Raw genomic sequence first — 17,909 nt, 5'->3', positions numbered from 1 at the left:
TTTGCTTTGAGGATTGGTAAAAAGGAGTAATTCTATTAAAATTGCCAGTAATCTGGAGGAATTTCCTGGTGTCAACATGGTTAAAAATTTTCAAATAAGTATTTGACCCAAATCTGGTAATGCCAAAGAAAATGGCACACAGTAGTATTCAAGGCATCATTATTATATTTTATTTTGTGTGGCTCTGTGTCTCCCCCTGCAGGCAGTGCTGTACAACGATCGCTCTGTGCTGGAGAACCACCATGCGGCCTCGGCCTGGAGCCTCTTCATGTCCCGCCCCGAGTACAACTTCCTGCTCAACCTCGACCACATGGAGTTCAAGCGCTTTCGCTTCCTGGTCATCGAGGCCATCCTGGCCACCGACCTGAAGAAGCACTTTGACTTCCTGGCCGAGTTCAATGCCAAGGTAACTCGACAGGGTCCTTTCATAATTTGTGCGCAGAACTTTCATCGCATTTTCACACCTGGACTATGGCGTGGAGAGAAGGAGTGCATTCTGGGTAATCAGCTGGCTTGTCAACTTCAGCCTCGGCGTCCTAATGTATAGCACGACCGTCCCACTCCTGTTACTTACTCAGTAGCAAAGTTGACATTGTTGGGTGTTCTCTACGGGGAGCCCGAATCTTTCAAGGTGGGTAGTCTGTGTTTAGGCCAGGCGGCAGTGGCGAGGGGGTTGTTTGAGACGGGCGCAGGCGAGGAGCGGCACTACTGGAAATTCTCTGTTTTCATTACGGGCATAAAACCGCGGCTGGTGTTTATTGTGGCGGGCAGCGTGAGCCAGCGGCGGCGGGATTATTAACCCAGTTTAAACCCCCGGCCACCGGCACGTCACTCGCCGTGAGCTCCGTTTCGCCTTTTCATCCCTCCCCGGCCCCAGTTAGCTTTCTCGGAAAAGCTGAAAGGAAGCATTCTAATCAAAGCCGACGGCAGAGCCGATTTTAATGCGGGCCGGCCCGGCTCACCGGGGAGTGGTTTGCCACCTTGAGTCACACGGCATGTTCACGGCGCTCAGAAAATATCAGAAAATTGCTTTTTACTTGTCGAAAATGGGTTTATTGTCGTTCAATTACCATTTTTAACGAATTAACTAATAATATGTTACTATGCGGTAAAAGGAGAAAGTTCATATTTAATTTTTAATTCAGTAATTAATCTCAAATGCAAATCCCCTTTACAGACAGAAATGCTAATGCCCTTCATATAACTTGGAGGCCTTAGAAAAACTTTTATTTTGAAAAGATATAGCTAAGACCGACATTTGCTACAGTATTTCTACTTGCAAAACAGTTACTTAAGCATAAAAAACAAATGTCCTCATACCTAAGGTCTCTTTTTCTGAATATATATACTGTATATATAGGCTTGAAACTGCAGGCAGTTGGCAGTTCTGAGGCACTGTCTAGTGCCACCTCCTGAACTGAACAGAGACGTACAGTAACCATGAGTGAGAAGCAGGGCAGAGGCTATAATCAGTACCGAGTGGTTAGCAAGTCCCTCCTGGGGAGTCAGCCACAGTCATGGGAAAAACTTAACTCACTATGCCAATGAACAGATTAAAATAGATGTTCCCTTCAAATGAACCAATTACAGTAATAAATGGAATATCTCTTATCATAATGTGTGTGTGTGTGTGGTGTGTGTGTGTGTGTGTGTGTGTGTGTGTGTGTGTGTGTGTGTGCGTCGGTGTGCATAAACTGGAGAACAGTGGAAACACGTTTAATGAATTAAGTGGGTATCAAAACATTTCATATGTCTCAACAGTCACAGACGCTATTGTTAAGAAAAAAAGCTGAATTAACTAACTGCAGTGCAAAGAGCTGTACTTCTGCACGATGTGGGCGTTAGCTCACTAAAGCCTTGGATCCACCTCAGGTGGGCGACGACGTGGGCTCGGGCATCGACTGGTCCAACGAGAACGACCGGCTGCTGGTGTGCCAGATGTGCATCAAGCTGGCCGACATCAACGGCCCCCTCAAATGCAAGGACCTGCACCTGCAGTGGACCGAGGGCATCGTCAACGAGTTCTACGAACAGGTGACTCCTCGCTTCCATTCCTCCCCCGTTACAACAAAAAAAAAACAACACCCCCCCGTTTGCTGTCTCACGAGTTACCCCTGCCAGTGTGGCTGACGGCTGTCCCAAACGCCTTTCGTATGTTTTCATACAGCTGGTTTTTAGCCGCTGTGAATTAGGTGCAAGTGCAAGTTATAAATAAATACACAAATGCCTCGTTGACCCAAGCCCACATCCAGTGTAGCTGCTGTGGGATTCACTGTTAATTCTGGGAGTTATTTTAAGCACGGGATGAAGTTTCTCATTACTTGATAACAAATGTTCGTTCCTGTCAGCGATGAAGGGGAAAAATTAAATACACAAATTGTATTTCATAAAATCCGCACCCGCCATTCATTCCTTTTGCTATTCTTGCAGAGTGCTTTGTAGCCATCTGTGCCTTCACTTCCTTGAGTCATAAAGAGACCGTCTCTCTCTCTCTCTCTCTCTCTCTCGTGAGCTTTTATTTGCCGAGGATGGTGCTTGGAGTGGGATTGAAAGCATGGGCAACGGGTCTCTAGGTAGTGTGGGCGGGATTGTGGTTTTCCTGCCCCCCCCCCCCCCACCCCCCCACCCACCATCGTAAACTCCTTCCCTCCATCAGCATCGCTTCCAAGAATTCCCAGAATTCCACCCTTGGGAGAACAATAAAAATGGTGGATAATGAGAGGTGTGGTTCTCAAGTTGTGAAGCTTTGTTGCTCAGGCTGAAAAGAAAGAAAAACTGCAGCCGTACTCTGGGGGAGGCGGGGAGGGGGGGGTGTAGGACAGCGTCTGGGACACGAGCCGAAAACTCAGCCCCGGTGACTCACAGTCTGTCCTGTCCTGTGATAGCACTGACGTCTTGGTGTCTTCCTGCCATGGGGCACTTCAGCAGCAATGACACTGGAAGGGCTGCGTGTGCCTGTGACTCACGGACCCGGGGGATTCAGTAAGAACGCTGCTGATTGGACGAAAGCCTGAATGCGTGAGGCCCTCGTTAGGCGGAGAAGAAAAGAGGATAGTTGAGCGAGGCTGACAGCTGTTTGTGCACGTAATGAGCAGCTCTCTGTTCTCTGCCCTTATTATGACATGAATAGATGTCATTGACAGTCAAGAGGATGCGATAACACAATGCAGTGTGAACAGTATTTATTGTGGTGGAGAGAGGTTTTTGTTCCTCAAAATGCACATAAATATGAGACACCCACGTGTGTACTGATACACCTACAGTACTTGTGTAGACGTTATGATTCTTTTTTAAGGTCCCTTCTGAGGAAAATTTTTTAAAAATTTAAATTTAGCCCTTATATAACCATCCATCTATCCATTATCTATGCCCGCATATCCTGGGCAGGGTCGCGGAGGGGTGCTAGAGCCTATGCCAGCGTGCATTGGGCGAGAGGCAGGAATTATAGGCATTGAAATATTGAACTTCTTTGACAAGGGAGACCTGGCCAAGAGGGCAGCACAATAGATAAATATTAAATACTGCACAATGACAGACAAATGCATGTTTCGGGTGCATATATTGTGCATTTCAAATCCCTGTCTGAATTGTCGAAAAGGATCCCAAAGAATGTTACCCACTCCTGCAGTGCTACTCATTTATGCATGGGGCTAGGGCATGGTTTCAGAATGCTAATGTGCACCGATGCTGCCGTTCCAGGGGGACGAGGAGTCCAGCCTGGGCCTTCCCATCAGCCCCTTCATGGACCGGTCGGCGCCGCAGCTGGCCAAGCTGCAGGAGTCCTTCATCACGCACATCGTGGGCCCGCTCTGCAGCTCCTACGACTCGGCCGCCCTCATGCCCGGCCGCTGGGTGGAGCCCGCCGAGGGCGAGGAAGAGGAGGGGGCCGACATCGACGAGAACGAGGAGGAGGACACGGCGGAGGAGGAGGAGGAGGAGGACGCGTCCACGGGCTCGGAGGCCTCCCGTAAGACCGCTTTTCCGCCGCGTGCCAGCAGGATTCCCACCAGGTTTGGGTTCCATTCCACTTCAACTCGGTCAATTCAGGAAATTGATTGGAATTCACTTCCTGAAATAACTGAATTGAAATGAAATTTACCCCAATCCTCTCCGCATGGCGTTTGGCCTCAACTCTCTCTATAACATTCTCGTCATTTCTTCAGTTTCAGTACCTTCATAAGCCTTATTTTATTCAATTGAGCACATATTGCTTTTATTCACAAGTGCAATTCAGAGAGTTTTGCATTCGCAAATATTGATTGAATCCTGGCCATAAGTCTTACCAGTATGTGCTGGTTTGTGTTTCAGTTTCGATCCTTGACTTTTGCTTATTTAGATGTAATTTACTGGGGAGTGACACTTTCTGGTCAGCCCAGGTAAAGACTTGGTGTCCGTGAGAACTGGGCTGAAGTGAAAATGTAAGCTGTCAAGCTTGGGAAAAGGCTGTGATGTCAGCTGGCTCAGATTCTCTCTCGGTTTTGTGTTCGAATCTCACAGAGAAACGGGTTACCAAGAAACGACGAAAAGTCTTCTGCCAGATTACCCAGCACTTACTAGAGAACCACCAGATGTGGAAGAAGGTGATCGCAGAGGAGGTCCAGAAAGAGGAGGAGGAGTCAGGGCGCCACAGTAACCCCACTGAGCCAATCCTGGCCATCCATGAGGAGGAGGAGGAGCCAGGAAGCAAAGAGGAGTCTGTGGAAGCCCTGGAGCAGGACGTGGAGACTGAGGAAGAGGGGACAGAGCCCCTGGAGGAGGAAGAAGAAACCCCGGCTTCTGAAACCCTGGTGGTTGAGGACCCAGAGTGAAAGAAAGTTCCAGAAGAAGAGCGAGGGAGCAGATCGCCAGTATCCAGAGCCAGAACGTTTTTTTATTTTTTTTTAAAGAACAGATTCCTGATATTTTGTTGCCAGCACATCACTTAGACACAACACTGTAGAAGTTTGGGGAATATGTGCCTAAAGAAAACAGGGTGGGGAAGAGGCTGGGATTTGGGGAAATGGGGGAGAGGGCAGGGTGGCGGGTGGTGGGGGGCATAAGGGATTCTAATGCTTTACACCTTTATTAATGAGGTCCGGTCCTGGTTCAGAGAACTCAACCTTCCGTTTGAGGAAGCTTCCACAGTACAGGATCACAAAGCTCTGAGACTCTACACCCATTCCAACCACTCCCCTCTTCAACCCCATCCCCACCCCCACCCCAAAACCCCTGCTTGCAGTGGGAGGGGAGTCTGACCACCCAGCACCCCAAATCCAATGAGTTCCCCGTGGACTCTACAGACTGGTCCGTTTTTGTAAGAGTACTTTTTTTTTTTTTTTTTTAGAACAATGATATTTTAAAAATTGAAAAAAATTATGAAGCGCATTCTACACACGACACGTGGATCGAAGCTGCTCTCATGCTGTTTCCCAGGGACACCAGTAGCAGTGCGCGCTCAGCGGACAGTGGGAAGTTCAGTAGCACCCATTCCGTTGCTGTGAGTAGAATGGGGAAGGGAAATTGAGCCGTACAGGTCTGAAAAGCTTTATCCAAATTCAAGGAAAACAACAGTGTTTCACGTCGCACGGTGTCCCGTGTCCTTTTTTCCCCCACCTATGGTTAACGCCGTTCATAAAATCTGTCAAACCGCCTCCACAGTATTGTAAGACGTAAGAGCGAGCTCCGCCTATCTACAGTAGCATTCAAGATGTGTCATTGCTGCAAGCCAAATCCCTGCTGTTATTTTCATTTGCCTAAGGTTTTCTCGCAGATCTTGTTGGCCGTCACTTGTCTCCAGTGAGTGCTATACTCTTTGTAAATACGAGAAGGATTTATTTTTATTTTCTTACAGTTAGACTTAAAAAAAATTTTTCTTTGTCTATACCTGGCCAAAAAAGGGAGCTTCTTGGTTATTAAAGGATCACTAGCTGTTAAGGGAGTCATTAATGTAATTAATTCGTTTCTTTTTTTATTTTTGAAGCCTTAGTATCGTCAACGCATTGCAGTATATTTTGAACTGTTTTTTCAGCTATTTCCCATTAAAACTATTGGCTAGTGGTTTATAGCTGTTGCATCTGCATCTGTGCAGACAAAAGGGACAAAAGGGACACCTCAAAACAGATGGTCTGAACAGGGAGCTATTGGTCCGTCACAGAGAAACCAGTCTGTCGACCAATCCTCATAATCCAAAGTGAATGGTGTGGGACGAGTGCAGTGTAATTTTTTTTACAGAAACGGGAAAATAGTCAGACCAGATTCGCAGTGCAATAACTTTTGATCTGAGCAATCACGAAGCGTGATTGTGGTCACTGTCTGTGCGTAGACTCCACGCAGTGTGTAGACTAGTGCATTACTTTCATTACCATGCGCAGAATGTCCCGAGAACAGTATACTGTACATCTGGCTCACATTGCGGTTGTAACAGAGCAGTGTTTGTCCGGCGCTAGCAAGTATCTTAAAGCTTTAGTGAGAGATTCAGAACAGGGAAGCATGGCAGCCACATACCTGAGTACTGAGAACATCGAACCTCTTAAAGAAATCCCCCCCAACCAGATTTTTTTTTTAAAGTGCGGTGCATTTGTGCGGTGATTACATGGGTTCTGCAGAGTAGCAGGATGATGAGAAGCAGCATGTGAGGGCTTTCAGTGGAACGTCCTCTGAGGGGGCTTTGATTCCCCTTCCCCGGGCATCCCGAGGATGCCATTATGTTCCGGAACTCTCTGTCTTTTCTCGTCTGGGGTTTCCATGGCAGCGCGGTCACACTCGCGCGCGCGCGCAGGGATGGACAGGGGAGCAGCTTCCTGTGCCCCTTCTCCCCTTGCCCCTCGCCCCTCGCCCCTCGCCCTGCGATCACGCAGGATGCCGGGAGGCCCCCCCGCCCACCCCCCCCCCCCTCCACCGACGCGTTCGCGTAGCTGTCGACGCGCAGCGACTGATTGGATGTAATCGCTCCTCAGATGGAGCGGGACCGCAGCACCAGCCTGCTCTCTCTGGACGCTGAGCTGCTGATTGAAACAGAACTCAAAGCTGAGTGAGAAACTGGCCGGGCCGAAATCTGTACCTTTGAAGGCGGGCCCATTAAAAAGGCAGCGGCCATGCATTTCACCAGGCCTGATGTTTCTTGGGTTCCCCCTTTGAACAAATCTGGCGTACACTATAAAAGCAATACCTCTTGTTCCTTTTTTTTCTTGAACGTTATTTTTGCGCTCTCAGATTTTCAGGATTTTCGGTTTTTTTTGTGTGTGAGTATGCAGTTCAGTGATCGGTGCCAAATAACCAAATTTTTACATTTTGGATGTTACAATTGCCAAAATTAGTCCTGAACAAGTTTTCAACCCTTTTGTTCCAGGTAAGACCAGCTTCCATTAGAATGGAGGGCTTGGCCTTTTGAGGTTTAGCCGAAAGGTGGAATGGAATGTTGACCATCATGCTGCCTTGTGATTGGACAGAGCCTGTTTGAACGCGTTAAAGGCAGATTTAGCAGGATGTGGGAGCCCTGCTGAGTATAACAGTGCTCCATGCAGCGTGCCCTTTGACCCCAGTACGGCTCTCAGTCCCTGTCACACATCGGGCTGTAATGTGAATATGAATAGAGCCCTTTCAACAACTTCCCTCTGCGGGGGAAAAAAAATAAATAGTGGACAGAGGGGAAAAGGGGGGTGTTTATCAGCCCCTGAGTCTCACACTGCGCACTCGAAAAGATGAAATGTTGGGACTTACATAATCCAGTTATGTCAACAGGTTCCACGTAACTTTAGTAGCATCAAAATTGTATTGTTTAGTTACAGCGCCTTGATTACCTGGAACCTGTTGACGTAACTGGGTTATGTAAATCCAAGGTTTCGTTTTTTTTCCCTCAGTGTGCTCTGCGATGGTTCGTTCAGGACGGCGAGGCCGGGTATGCTAGTGCGCGGGCTGCAGGCGGGACGGCTAGCCGGGTATGCTAGTGCGCGGGCTGCAGACGGGACGGCTAGCCGGGTATGCTAGTGCGCGGGCTGCAGGCGGGACGGCTAGCCGGGTATGCTAGTGCGCGGGCTGCAGACGGGACGGCTAGCCGGGTATGCTAGTGCGCGGGCTGCAGACGGGACGGCTAGCCCGGGTATGCTAGTGCGCGGGGTATGCTAGTGCGCGGGCTGCAGATGGGACGGCTAGCCCGGGTATGCTAGTGCGCGGGGTATGCTAGTGCGCGGGCTGCAGATGGGACGGCTAGCCCGGGTATGCTAGTGCGCGGGCTGCAGACGGGACGGCTAGCCGGGGGAGGCGCACGATGAGTTATCGTCAGTCGCTCTCCCGCCGAGGCCTCGCGCCAGGCGCTCAGACATCACACGCTCATGCCAGCGGCGAGGAGGGGAGTTAGGTGTCCAGGCCACATGCACTCCACTGCAACTGATTACACGTGTGACCGCTGCCCCATGGGAAATTTTCTGACTTTTTTTTTTTTTTTTGCGTTTCAGTCTCGCTGTTACGCTCAGAAACTTTCACTCCTGTGGATTCCCATCTGGGAGCAATTTATTTTCCCTGCCGCAAATCTGAGATTGTTACTCGATCCTTGTTCGCAGTGTTGAGTAAGCTGGCGGGGGAAGGCGTCGGGGAGACGTTGTGCTACCGTATCCAGCGGCGACGCTGTCCGGCGGAGCTCCGAGCCGTCTCCAGGGTTCGCCGCTAGCGTGACCGTGTGCCAGCTAGTTTCACTGCCGGCATTGGGGAGGTTACAGTACCTCCTGTTTGTCCAGCGCAGGCCTGGCACCGCACTCGAACAACATGGCTTTAGTATGCAGTCACGGTAAAACATTCTCGGTGCAAGTTGCAGTGCAGTTTAACCGCAGTGCTGCTGTGGGCCTTCCTGCAGAGGTACTCCATTTTGGTGCAGTAGATCCTGACCCTGCCAGCGCTGGCCGTGTTCAGAAGGCCAGCATGATAGGCCAAGCAGAGGCACCTTCCTGTCAGCATGGTTTTTCACGGCCTAATTGACCAGTGCTGACTCATCCTGTCGGCCAATCGGCTGCCTGCGATCGGCCCGCGTCAGACGCAGTCCTCCGGCGCGTTGATTGCACAGCTCAGGGAGCGGGGTGCGGAGTGAAAATGAGCGCCCAGCCGGCCGCACACGTCAGCGGACGTCGGTACCTGCGCCCCCCCGGCGCTGCTGCAAATGGACAGGCCCGCTGCCGCAAATTGGCCCAGCGGGTTGCGTCCCGTCCGAGAGCAGGGCTCGGCTACGCGGCTCCACACGTCTCTTTGCACAGGCCGAAGCGGCGGCGCCGGAGACGGGGAGTTGATGGGGAATGAATGGCTGTTCGCCCCGAAGCCGGGGGAAGAGGAGAGCTGCATCTCATCGACGGGACGTAGGGAAGGAGGCCTCTGTCGTCGGGCAGGAGTCTCTCTTCTCTACGTGGGCGCGGGCTGCGCCCCTTTTGTGATGTGCGCAGATGGAACATCGTGTCCCGCAGCCACTCGTCTTTGTGCTGCAGCTTTTCTTTCGTGCGATTGTTTCCCAGCGCGAAAAACGCGCGCGGCGGGATCGAAGCGGTCGCGGCGACCGGGACGGTGCTGTGGCGCACTGCGGCGGGGGGCGGAAGGGGAGACGGGTCCCCTCGTGAAACCTGGTATTTTTTGTGATTTTGAACGGCCTCTTTTTTCCCCCAGCTCTGGCTGTAACTCAGGGCCACAGCCCATGCCTCAGACGTACAGGCTTATGCAATGGTGATGCATTTGCTGGGAACATGGGCACCAGTAGCACAGCAGGGGCTGTATGTGTGTGTGTTACTTTCGCTCGCTGTTTGAACCGATCACCTCCAACAAGGCCAGCTGGGCACCATGATCGATGTGTTAAATGTGACGTTTACCCACCCTTCTGAGGTAACTGATTTAATTTGTTGTACTTTTAGGGTTTTTTTTTGTTTGTTTTTTTTTTTACTTTTGTGTCCATATTTTCCACCTCTAAGTGCCATGTCCCTTTTATAGTTACGGGGTGTGTCTCGCAGTGATGAAAATGCCCCCCCCCCCCAAATGAAGCTGTCAAAGTGCTGTGGGGAAATGAACGCAGTGGCAGTTAGCGCTTGTGGGACGTCCCTTATGGCAAGAACAGGGTTACTGAGATTTTTAGATTTACTGTGAGCATTTCAAAGTGCTCCAGTGCTCCTTCAATAGTTCCCAGTTCCTCCATACTTAAGACCCCCAGTGACAAAGTCTTGCTGGGGATCATAATGACTGAACAGCCCAATGGCCAGTGGGGACTACGACCTTTTCCAAAAACCGCTCCCTCCCTGCAGCCCGCTCCCCCCAAAAAAACTGTCCAATACATTAAAGCAATGAGACTTCATAAACTGTGGTATTACTACCAGTTAGTCACACTTTGAAAATATGGTCTTATTGATCATTTGGCAACATGTTATGTCTATTGTTTACGCATGTAAGTGTTGTCATGACGACCTCTGTTCTTAAAGAGTGCCTGAGTACTCTTGTTGATGGGAAATATTTGCCTTGTTTGGCCAACAGGCAGTTTTTTTTTGTTTTCTTTGGGGCTCTATTTCTGTGTTTTATTTCTATTTAATGAAATATGCTGTGCACCAGTTAATACTAGTGAGTACACTTTTCAGATGCCTGTGACACATGAAGACAGATACTTCAATTTGCTTTTGAAGGCTCAAATGTTTTTTTTTCCCTGTTTTCTGTTTGTTGAAAGGCAGTGCATATTGTTGTGCTGTTGTACAGTGCAATTTTCTATTACAAAAAGGAATCATTTTCCCACCATTACAACACTAGTTCTTCTCAAGACAATCCCTTCACCAGGTTCAAGCTGGTCCACATCTTGAATGCAGGGAAAGCCCTTCTTGTGCTACGAATGTCAGGTACACATTTTTAGTATGAAAATACACCAGTACATTGTATTTTCATGCATGTATTTCTCTTCAGTGTGTAGTTTTGGAATCGCAGTTCTGGAGTCACAGCTGATTCCGTCACAGATATTTGAGTTACATTTTAATTGGGATCTATATCTGCCAAAATATGGCCTCCAGAACCCTGCATGCATTTGACCGTTGCCTTCTGTAGGCGAGAACTGACCTCCTAATTCTATATTTACAGCAGTTCTCCTTAGTGCTGTAGCAGCTTTCTGGGACAGTGGTAAAATACTGATTTTTGAATAACAGGTTATTCAGGTCATGCAGTAAAAGAGACGTTCCTGCTCCCTCACTGATCATTTTTCTTCCTTCACGTCACCCTAGCATTATGATTTTTTTTTTTGTCTTTACACGTTGTTATTCATTTGCCATAATCGTGAATATGCCTAATTATTGATTACAAGAAGAACCAAACAAGCTTTACAATGAGACTTGTATTTTTTATATAGTTGGCACTTCACTGACTGAATAATTCTGTTCTTCTCACTAGTATCTTGCACTTAACACATGTAGCAATACAAAAAAGGATAAATATGTAATTCACAAGTATTTGTTAAGTGAAATACTCATTGTTAGTTCATGTTCCATTTTGTACAAAATATATGCTGTACAGATAAAAAAAAAATTAAAACGACAACAAAAAAGTCTTTTAGATAAACCTTATTTATTTTTACCGTTTTTTGTAATTTAGACACTATACTGTAGCTCCTATATTGCCAGAATTACTGGAAGTGCCTCTTGGTATAATGTATTATACAGTAAATATGTAGAACCTATTTGTCACAAACTGAGCAGTGTGGATGTTGTAATGTGAATACAGTTGAATAACATGAATTTAATTCTGTGGTACTTGGTTGTCTGCGTTTTTATTTCTGCTTGACCGTGAAGGTGCTGGAGGAACTTCTGTCTCGGAGAGGAGCAGCGAAGCCTTGACTCGCTTCCGCTGACGAAGCTCCCGTAACAGATAACCCGTATTGTGTGCGGTGTGCCGTTCAGAATGTGTGACCGATCCGTGATTTGAGGATGAAAGATTTTACACGCGGTAGCCCATCGGGGGAAGCACTTTGGTGCCTGCGCTCGTTCCAGCTGTCCCCCCCCCCTTCGCCTGAGAGGGGAAGGCAACCGCAAGAGGATAAGCCAGACATAACATGCTCTCGAGGACAATAAAATGGTGATGAGAAAACTGGCAGATCAAAGGGAAATGTGTTTCTGGCTGGCAGGACAGACTTTGAAATCGTGCGCAAGGAATTCATTAGCCTTATTTTTTTTATTCCTTGGCCCGTGTTTGAGTGGAGTGAAGCACACTCCTCCAGCTGACAGCCAGCGTTGATTGTGTCATGTAGGCAGAAGTGTGGCCAGGGTTGACTTTGTTCTGAGCATCCTTGGATATGCAGCTGGTGACAACTCCCAGAATCGCAGAAGGATCAATCAACTTCTTGGTTAAACCAGTTCCTCAGACGAGATTGGGTGTACTCAGGATGAGATGGCTGTAAGTAACCTTTTAATGCTCCCAAAGTGCCCATTTTAAATAGAATGTTGTGGAATCATGCCCCCCCCCCCCCCCCCCCCCCCCACCCCCAGAGGCTTCTGATATCGACATTTATATTGGCGTCAAACACCTCCTGTTCTCTCACATGACACACACACATGCACATGCTGCATCTGCACTTTATGACACTTTATGTGCATAATTTAATTTCGCTGAGAAAGAGGGAGGGGTGAGTGTCACTTACGCACTGTAAGTGGGTTGAAACACAGACCTCAAGAGCTGCTTCCTCTGAATTCATTAGTTTAGGAATTGTCTAAAAGCAGTAGTCTTAGGTGTCTTCTATTCTGGCTTCCAGGAAGTCAGCTTTAGACTCAGTCAGAATGGAATTAAGCAGCGGCTCTGGTCCTGACATGCTGTTTTTACAGTTCATTCAAACTGTAATGGATGGTAATTATAATTTCTGATGGTTTGCAGCTGTGCTGTTGTTTTATTTAAAATTGTTCTGGACAACTAGTTTTCCTCACTAACTTCCTGTAATGAAGTGCAGTGTGAGTGTGTGTTTGGTAGTTACATGAGTGGGACCAGCCTTGCTTCTTTTCTAGTCATTTTGATATTCTAATTTTGATATTATATAACTGAATGCACACACAATATATTACTTGCCGTTGAATGTTGTTTTTTGAAGGATATATACCATGATTCTAAAGCTTTTACTGTTTATTGTTTCCCCCCCCTTTTTTTGCTTCGTGAATTTTGTTTTTTATTTTGTATAACTAAAAGCAAATACAAAATATTGTTTAGCCTGTCGAAGGCTATTTATGCTATTTATGCAGTTGTCTGTTTTGTTCACTTGGGGGTTAATGACAGGAGAATTTGTATGAAATCACTGGTTGATCACTCGCTGCAGGTTATAGGTATTACCCTATAGAGAACACTTACATATTGCATATGAAGCCTCTGGTGTGAAAGACAGGTATATGGAGTATAGGAGAATTTATGTGAAATCACTGAGCTCAGCACACAGCGTCCCAGTTGTCTGCCCCTATCTGCAGCCTTGATTGGAACATATGAAAATTAATCTGAAATCACCAAGAGTGGGTGTTTCACTTCGGATAGTATTACTTTATGAACACACTGACACAAAGCCCCTGTGGTAAATTACAGGTATTGAATTAATATGAAATCGCTAAGAGTGGGTGTTTCACTTCCAATTACTGTATTACATTTACGTGAAGCCTGTGGGGTCAATGACAGGTATTTGGAGCTCAGACAAATTCATATAAATCACTGTGTCAAAAAATGTAGGTAACATTGAATACACTAGGGCATGAAGCCCCTGATAGTCATAGACTGGTATTTGAAGCACAATACATTAATGCCCGTCACTAAGCAAATGTATTATGTTCTTAGACAACAGAGAACGCTCGCATGAGATGCCAGCTTCTGTTTGTGTCGTGGTCATGATATTCAGCAAAGAGTAAAGCTCCACAGGGTTATCTTTTTATTGTGTTGTTGGTGTATGTTGCGGAGGGCGATGGGTGACAAAACAACTCACATACAGAACATATATGTATGATTGATATGTATGTGTTTTGCATACACGCATGTCTGGAGGTTTTACACACATGCACGATGTCCAGGTGTTTTTTAGTGACATATCTGCTTATGTAAGGACCAAGAACGAAGCCACGAACAGTGGAAAATATGGCAGTGAAATACGACATGTAGAGACACAGCGAAAGATCTGTGGGAAGGTACCACCACACAGCTAGACTAGAAAGCTATTCTGGTCTGTAAGCTCTTGTAGCAGCAGGGGTGAATCAAGTCCTTTAATTATGCACTCAGAAATGGCGCCCCCACTTACTGTGACACTGTCACAGGACTGGACACAGTGTGTGCGTACGCAGAAGCAGTCCTCAACCCCATTCAATAAACCATATCTATAGAAAGACATCCTTTTGTGGTTTACTTGCCTGTTTGCGTGCTTGTTCTCTGTTCGTTTACAAGGACGCATATTTGAGTTGAGGCACTTCAAGATGCCAATGGGGACAGGTGTGTTTCAGTTCTCAAGAGGTAAAAAGTCTTCCGTCCTCATGTGGTGATGCCGCATTTTTGTATTCCTGAGGCTAACACTGATGTTCTCTATTTCTGCACTCCACTCCACTCTGGATAAGACTGTTTTTTAAAGTGATTTTAGTGCATTGTACTGTAATCCGGTCTAGTCATAGTTCGCATTGTCCTGTCCTTCCAGAAAATTAAAAGCATCAATAGAAAGATGTTTCAATTGTCATCAGACCACTGTATTGAAGCAATTGCCCTACTTGGATGCTTTTTTAGTTAAACATAGGTTGGGATGTGCATGGGTTGTATGTGAGACACTTTCCAGTAAATCTCAAGATACATTTCAAGTGCAAAACAAAAGCTACTTTTTATTGAAATGCACTGCTTTTAATGTGAATGCACCGACTTAAAATGAAACCAGGCAGCGACAGATGAGTGCAATTCACAGAGTTATTTGTCTGTGACAGCCGAACAGAAGAAAAGCCGTCCAGAGGTTCCAGGGCAAGAGAAGAGGGATCCGTGAGTGATTGAGTTGCTCTGTATAAATCCCTTGGAAAAGCATGTGCTGTAGTGTAAGGTCTGCATCTAGCATCTGGTCAGAAGAAAACAAGACCAGGTCAAAACCTAGTATATGGCTGGACCAGCCGACCAATGGTGTGACGTCATAACTCAGCCGACCAATGGTGTAACTTCATCACTCACTCAGTCGCTCAGTCACAGACATTCGCGTTTGTAGTGCTGGCCCCACTGTTGCGGTCCAGCCAAAAAGAGCAGAAAGGGAGACAAGAATCCATGTACTGTAGCGAGTGTTTAATTTGAGTAATATCCTGCCATATGGCTACCTTATGGACAAAACAGTATGCACTGTGGGGAAGTACATGTATACATCTGCTAGTATAGAATACAACATTATATGTTCAAGTCTATCCCAGGCAACATCCTCTATCAGTATTAAGTTAATATGGACCAGTATAGATATCCTGCAATAATTGTACAGCCAGACTCAAGTAGCTTAGTAGCTGGTCTGTGCAATTATTGGGCCAACGGCCTCAATTGCTTGTGCAGCTGGTGTATGCTGACCGTGGGAGCCAATTCGACAAGTGGTGTCGCTAGGAGACCGTGAATATAGTGCCAGCCAGAACCCTACCCCAGATAACCCTATGGCCAGTTTTGCATTGACCCACCAGACTGAATGTTCAGCACCACTGCCTAACTGACAAGTGCCTAGCTGGCTGTGTTACCTAGGAGACAGAGGTTTTATTCTGGGGTTAAATATGGAGGATAACCTCAGACACACAAAAGCAAGCCATTCCATAATTTCACACGCAGGTTTGGTAGTGGCATGAAACAAACCCATCCAATTGAATGAAATGCTAAGAAATACATTTTAAGCACATTGCTTTGTTATGATGTAGCAGCATAAGTTATGTCGATGAGGATACTGCCTTTAAACTCCTTTACTTCTCAATACGATTACAAACGAATACAACCACTTAGAGTATTACCCTCTGTTGAAAGATGTATAGACCATTATTCTGACACTTCAGAGCTCATGGTATTTATTTTCCCTAAATCAGTTGGCATTGCCACTGTAAATTAGTTAATGCAAATAAACTTAATCTAATTGCTGGACGGTATCATAGGAATCTGTGAGTTAATGACAACAAAGTTCATTGTTCAAAAATGCATTCCTCACGTCTATCACGCCAAACCACATTAATGAACAAGAAAAAACCATTTAAACCCTCCACAAATTTCCCAACGGACCACACTGTTTAGATGAAGTCAATATGTCCCTTTTTAGTGGAATCCCAGACCTAATGTGGTTTGGGGACCACATGTAAACATATAGAAAAATAAATGGAATCAATATATACCACACCGACGTAAGAACAAGTCGAGAACTTTCTATGCTTTATTTGCTGCAAATCCTTCCTGCAGAAAGGTCATTTTAAGTACTTTCTGAGACTGAAAAATCTAACTATGAGAACTAATCATATTTCTTTCAGTTCAAATACTCATTTTACTGTAAATAATCTTTTTTTGTAGACCCATTCCCTCTAAAATCCTTGACAGGTAGCAATGTCATCGTAAATCGGAAAACACATTTTGTTTGAGAAAGCTGGAAAAATCGGCTCTGAGATTACTTTATGATGAGAGCAAACATTCTGTAAAGGTCTGTAAACGTTCTAAACCTTTCAAATACAAATTCACTGGTTGATGGCTTCATAGTTACTGACGTACAAAAAATCAGCATAGAGGACACATCTCAATAAGATTTTAAGAACGCTCCAAATACTGCAATGGAAGAATGGAAATTTTTGGAGTTAGGTCCTAAAACTGCTCTTGCAATGTTCCTTGTACCACAAAAATAATGTCCAAGTGACACCTAAAAAACCAAATAAATTTTCACAGTTTGAATGTTTGCCCTTACAGGAGCCAAAAGCAGTTAACTGGGAATTCACTTTGCTGTTTAAAGTGTCACTAATTTACACAGCCAAACTACACATCACCATGAGTTCACTGGCAAGGCAAGGAAAATGTGCAAAAATAAGCATTACTTTAAAAAAAAAAAAAAAAAAAAAATCACCTCTGCAGACAAAATGGCAACTTCCAATTATGCCTGGAACTAGAGGCCGAGCATCACCCCTAAAATTAGGCACAGTGAACAAAGAACAAAGACAAGGAGCAAAAAAAAAAAAAACAATGGACGGCTTTCACAGCTGGCATACCACAACCTTGTTTCAGTATGAACTGTTTGATGTCAGTTTGATGAACTGTGCTGCAAAGTACTACAGAGACATCCAGCACTTTCCTGTGCAGGTGGTACAGAAAGCAACAAAGAATTTCTCGCTCCACTGAGGAGTTTATTTCCAGAGGAAGGCCCATCCAGCGATCCCCCTTCATCTGTTCGGCAACGTCTGACCAGACTTTTGGTTTCACATGCGACATAGGGGCGGCATAGCTCAGGAGGTAAGACCGATTGTCTGGCAGTCAGAGGGCTGCCGGTTCAAACCCCGCCCTGGGTGTGTCGAAGTGTCCTTGAACAAGACACCTAACCCCCCAACTGCTCTGACGAATGAGAGGCATCAATTGTAAAGCGCTTTGGATAAAAGCGCTATATAAATGCAGTCCATTTACCATTTACATGCGCAGGCGGACGGATGTTCCCCTTTCAGTTGTAATTGGCAGAGACAGTGATCAGTGGCCACTGTTTGCCTCTCACACGAGCAACAATAGTTAACTGCGTGAACGCGACCTAGAAATAACCAATCACCAACTCCCACAGACAAAGGCTCACTTCTGCTCTGATCTCGTTGTTTTTTCTTTATTTGAAAAATAACACAATGACAATATATGGGGCTGAGGGAGGGGGAGAGGAAGGGGGTGGGGTGGATGCGATTATAAAAGTGATGGCTGTGATATTTCTGTACATTCAACACCATTGCAGGCTGGGTCAAGGTTCAGGTTTGTGAAGCGCT

The 17,909-nt window shown here is 46.3% G+C and overlaps 1 protein-coding gene across 4 annotated transcripts in view; it reads left to right on the top strand.

The window, feature by feature from the left end:
• pde3a (phosphodiesterase 3A, cGMP-inhibited) overlaps window positions 1-6,796 on the top strand; it is a 98,306-nt gene extending 91,510 nt beyond the window's left edge. For all 4 annotated transcript variants that reach the window (XM_035427732.1, XM_035427733.1, XM_035427734.1 and 1 more), the window contains 4 exons: window positions 203-406; window positions 1,873-2,034; window positions 3,700-3,967; window positions 4,498-6,796. In XM_035427732.1, the coding sequence (XP_035283623.1) occupies window positions 203-406; window positions 1,873-2,034; window positions 3,700-3,967; window positions 4,498-4,808 (945 nt within the window). In that variant the 3' untranslated portion in view covers window positions 4,809-6,796. The remainder of the gene's footprint in view (window positions 1-202; window positions 407-1,872; window positions 2,035-3,699; window positions 3,968-4,497) is intronic.
• The last annotated feature ends 11,113 nt before the right edge of the window (window positions 6,797-17,909 follow it).

Source organism: Anguilla anguilla, chromosome 7, assembly GCF_013347855.1.
Source record: "Anguilla anguilla isolate fAngAng1 chromosome 7, fAngAng1.pri, whole genome shotgun sequence".
NCBI lineage: Eukaryota > Metazoa > Chordata > Actinopteri > Anguilliformes > Anguillidae > Anguilla > Anguilla anguilla.
Note: the sequence above shows the minus strand (reverse complement) of the source record. Positions and strands in the feature narration are given on the sequence as shown.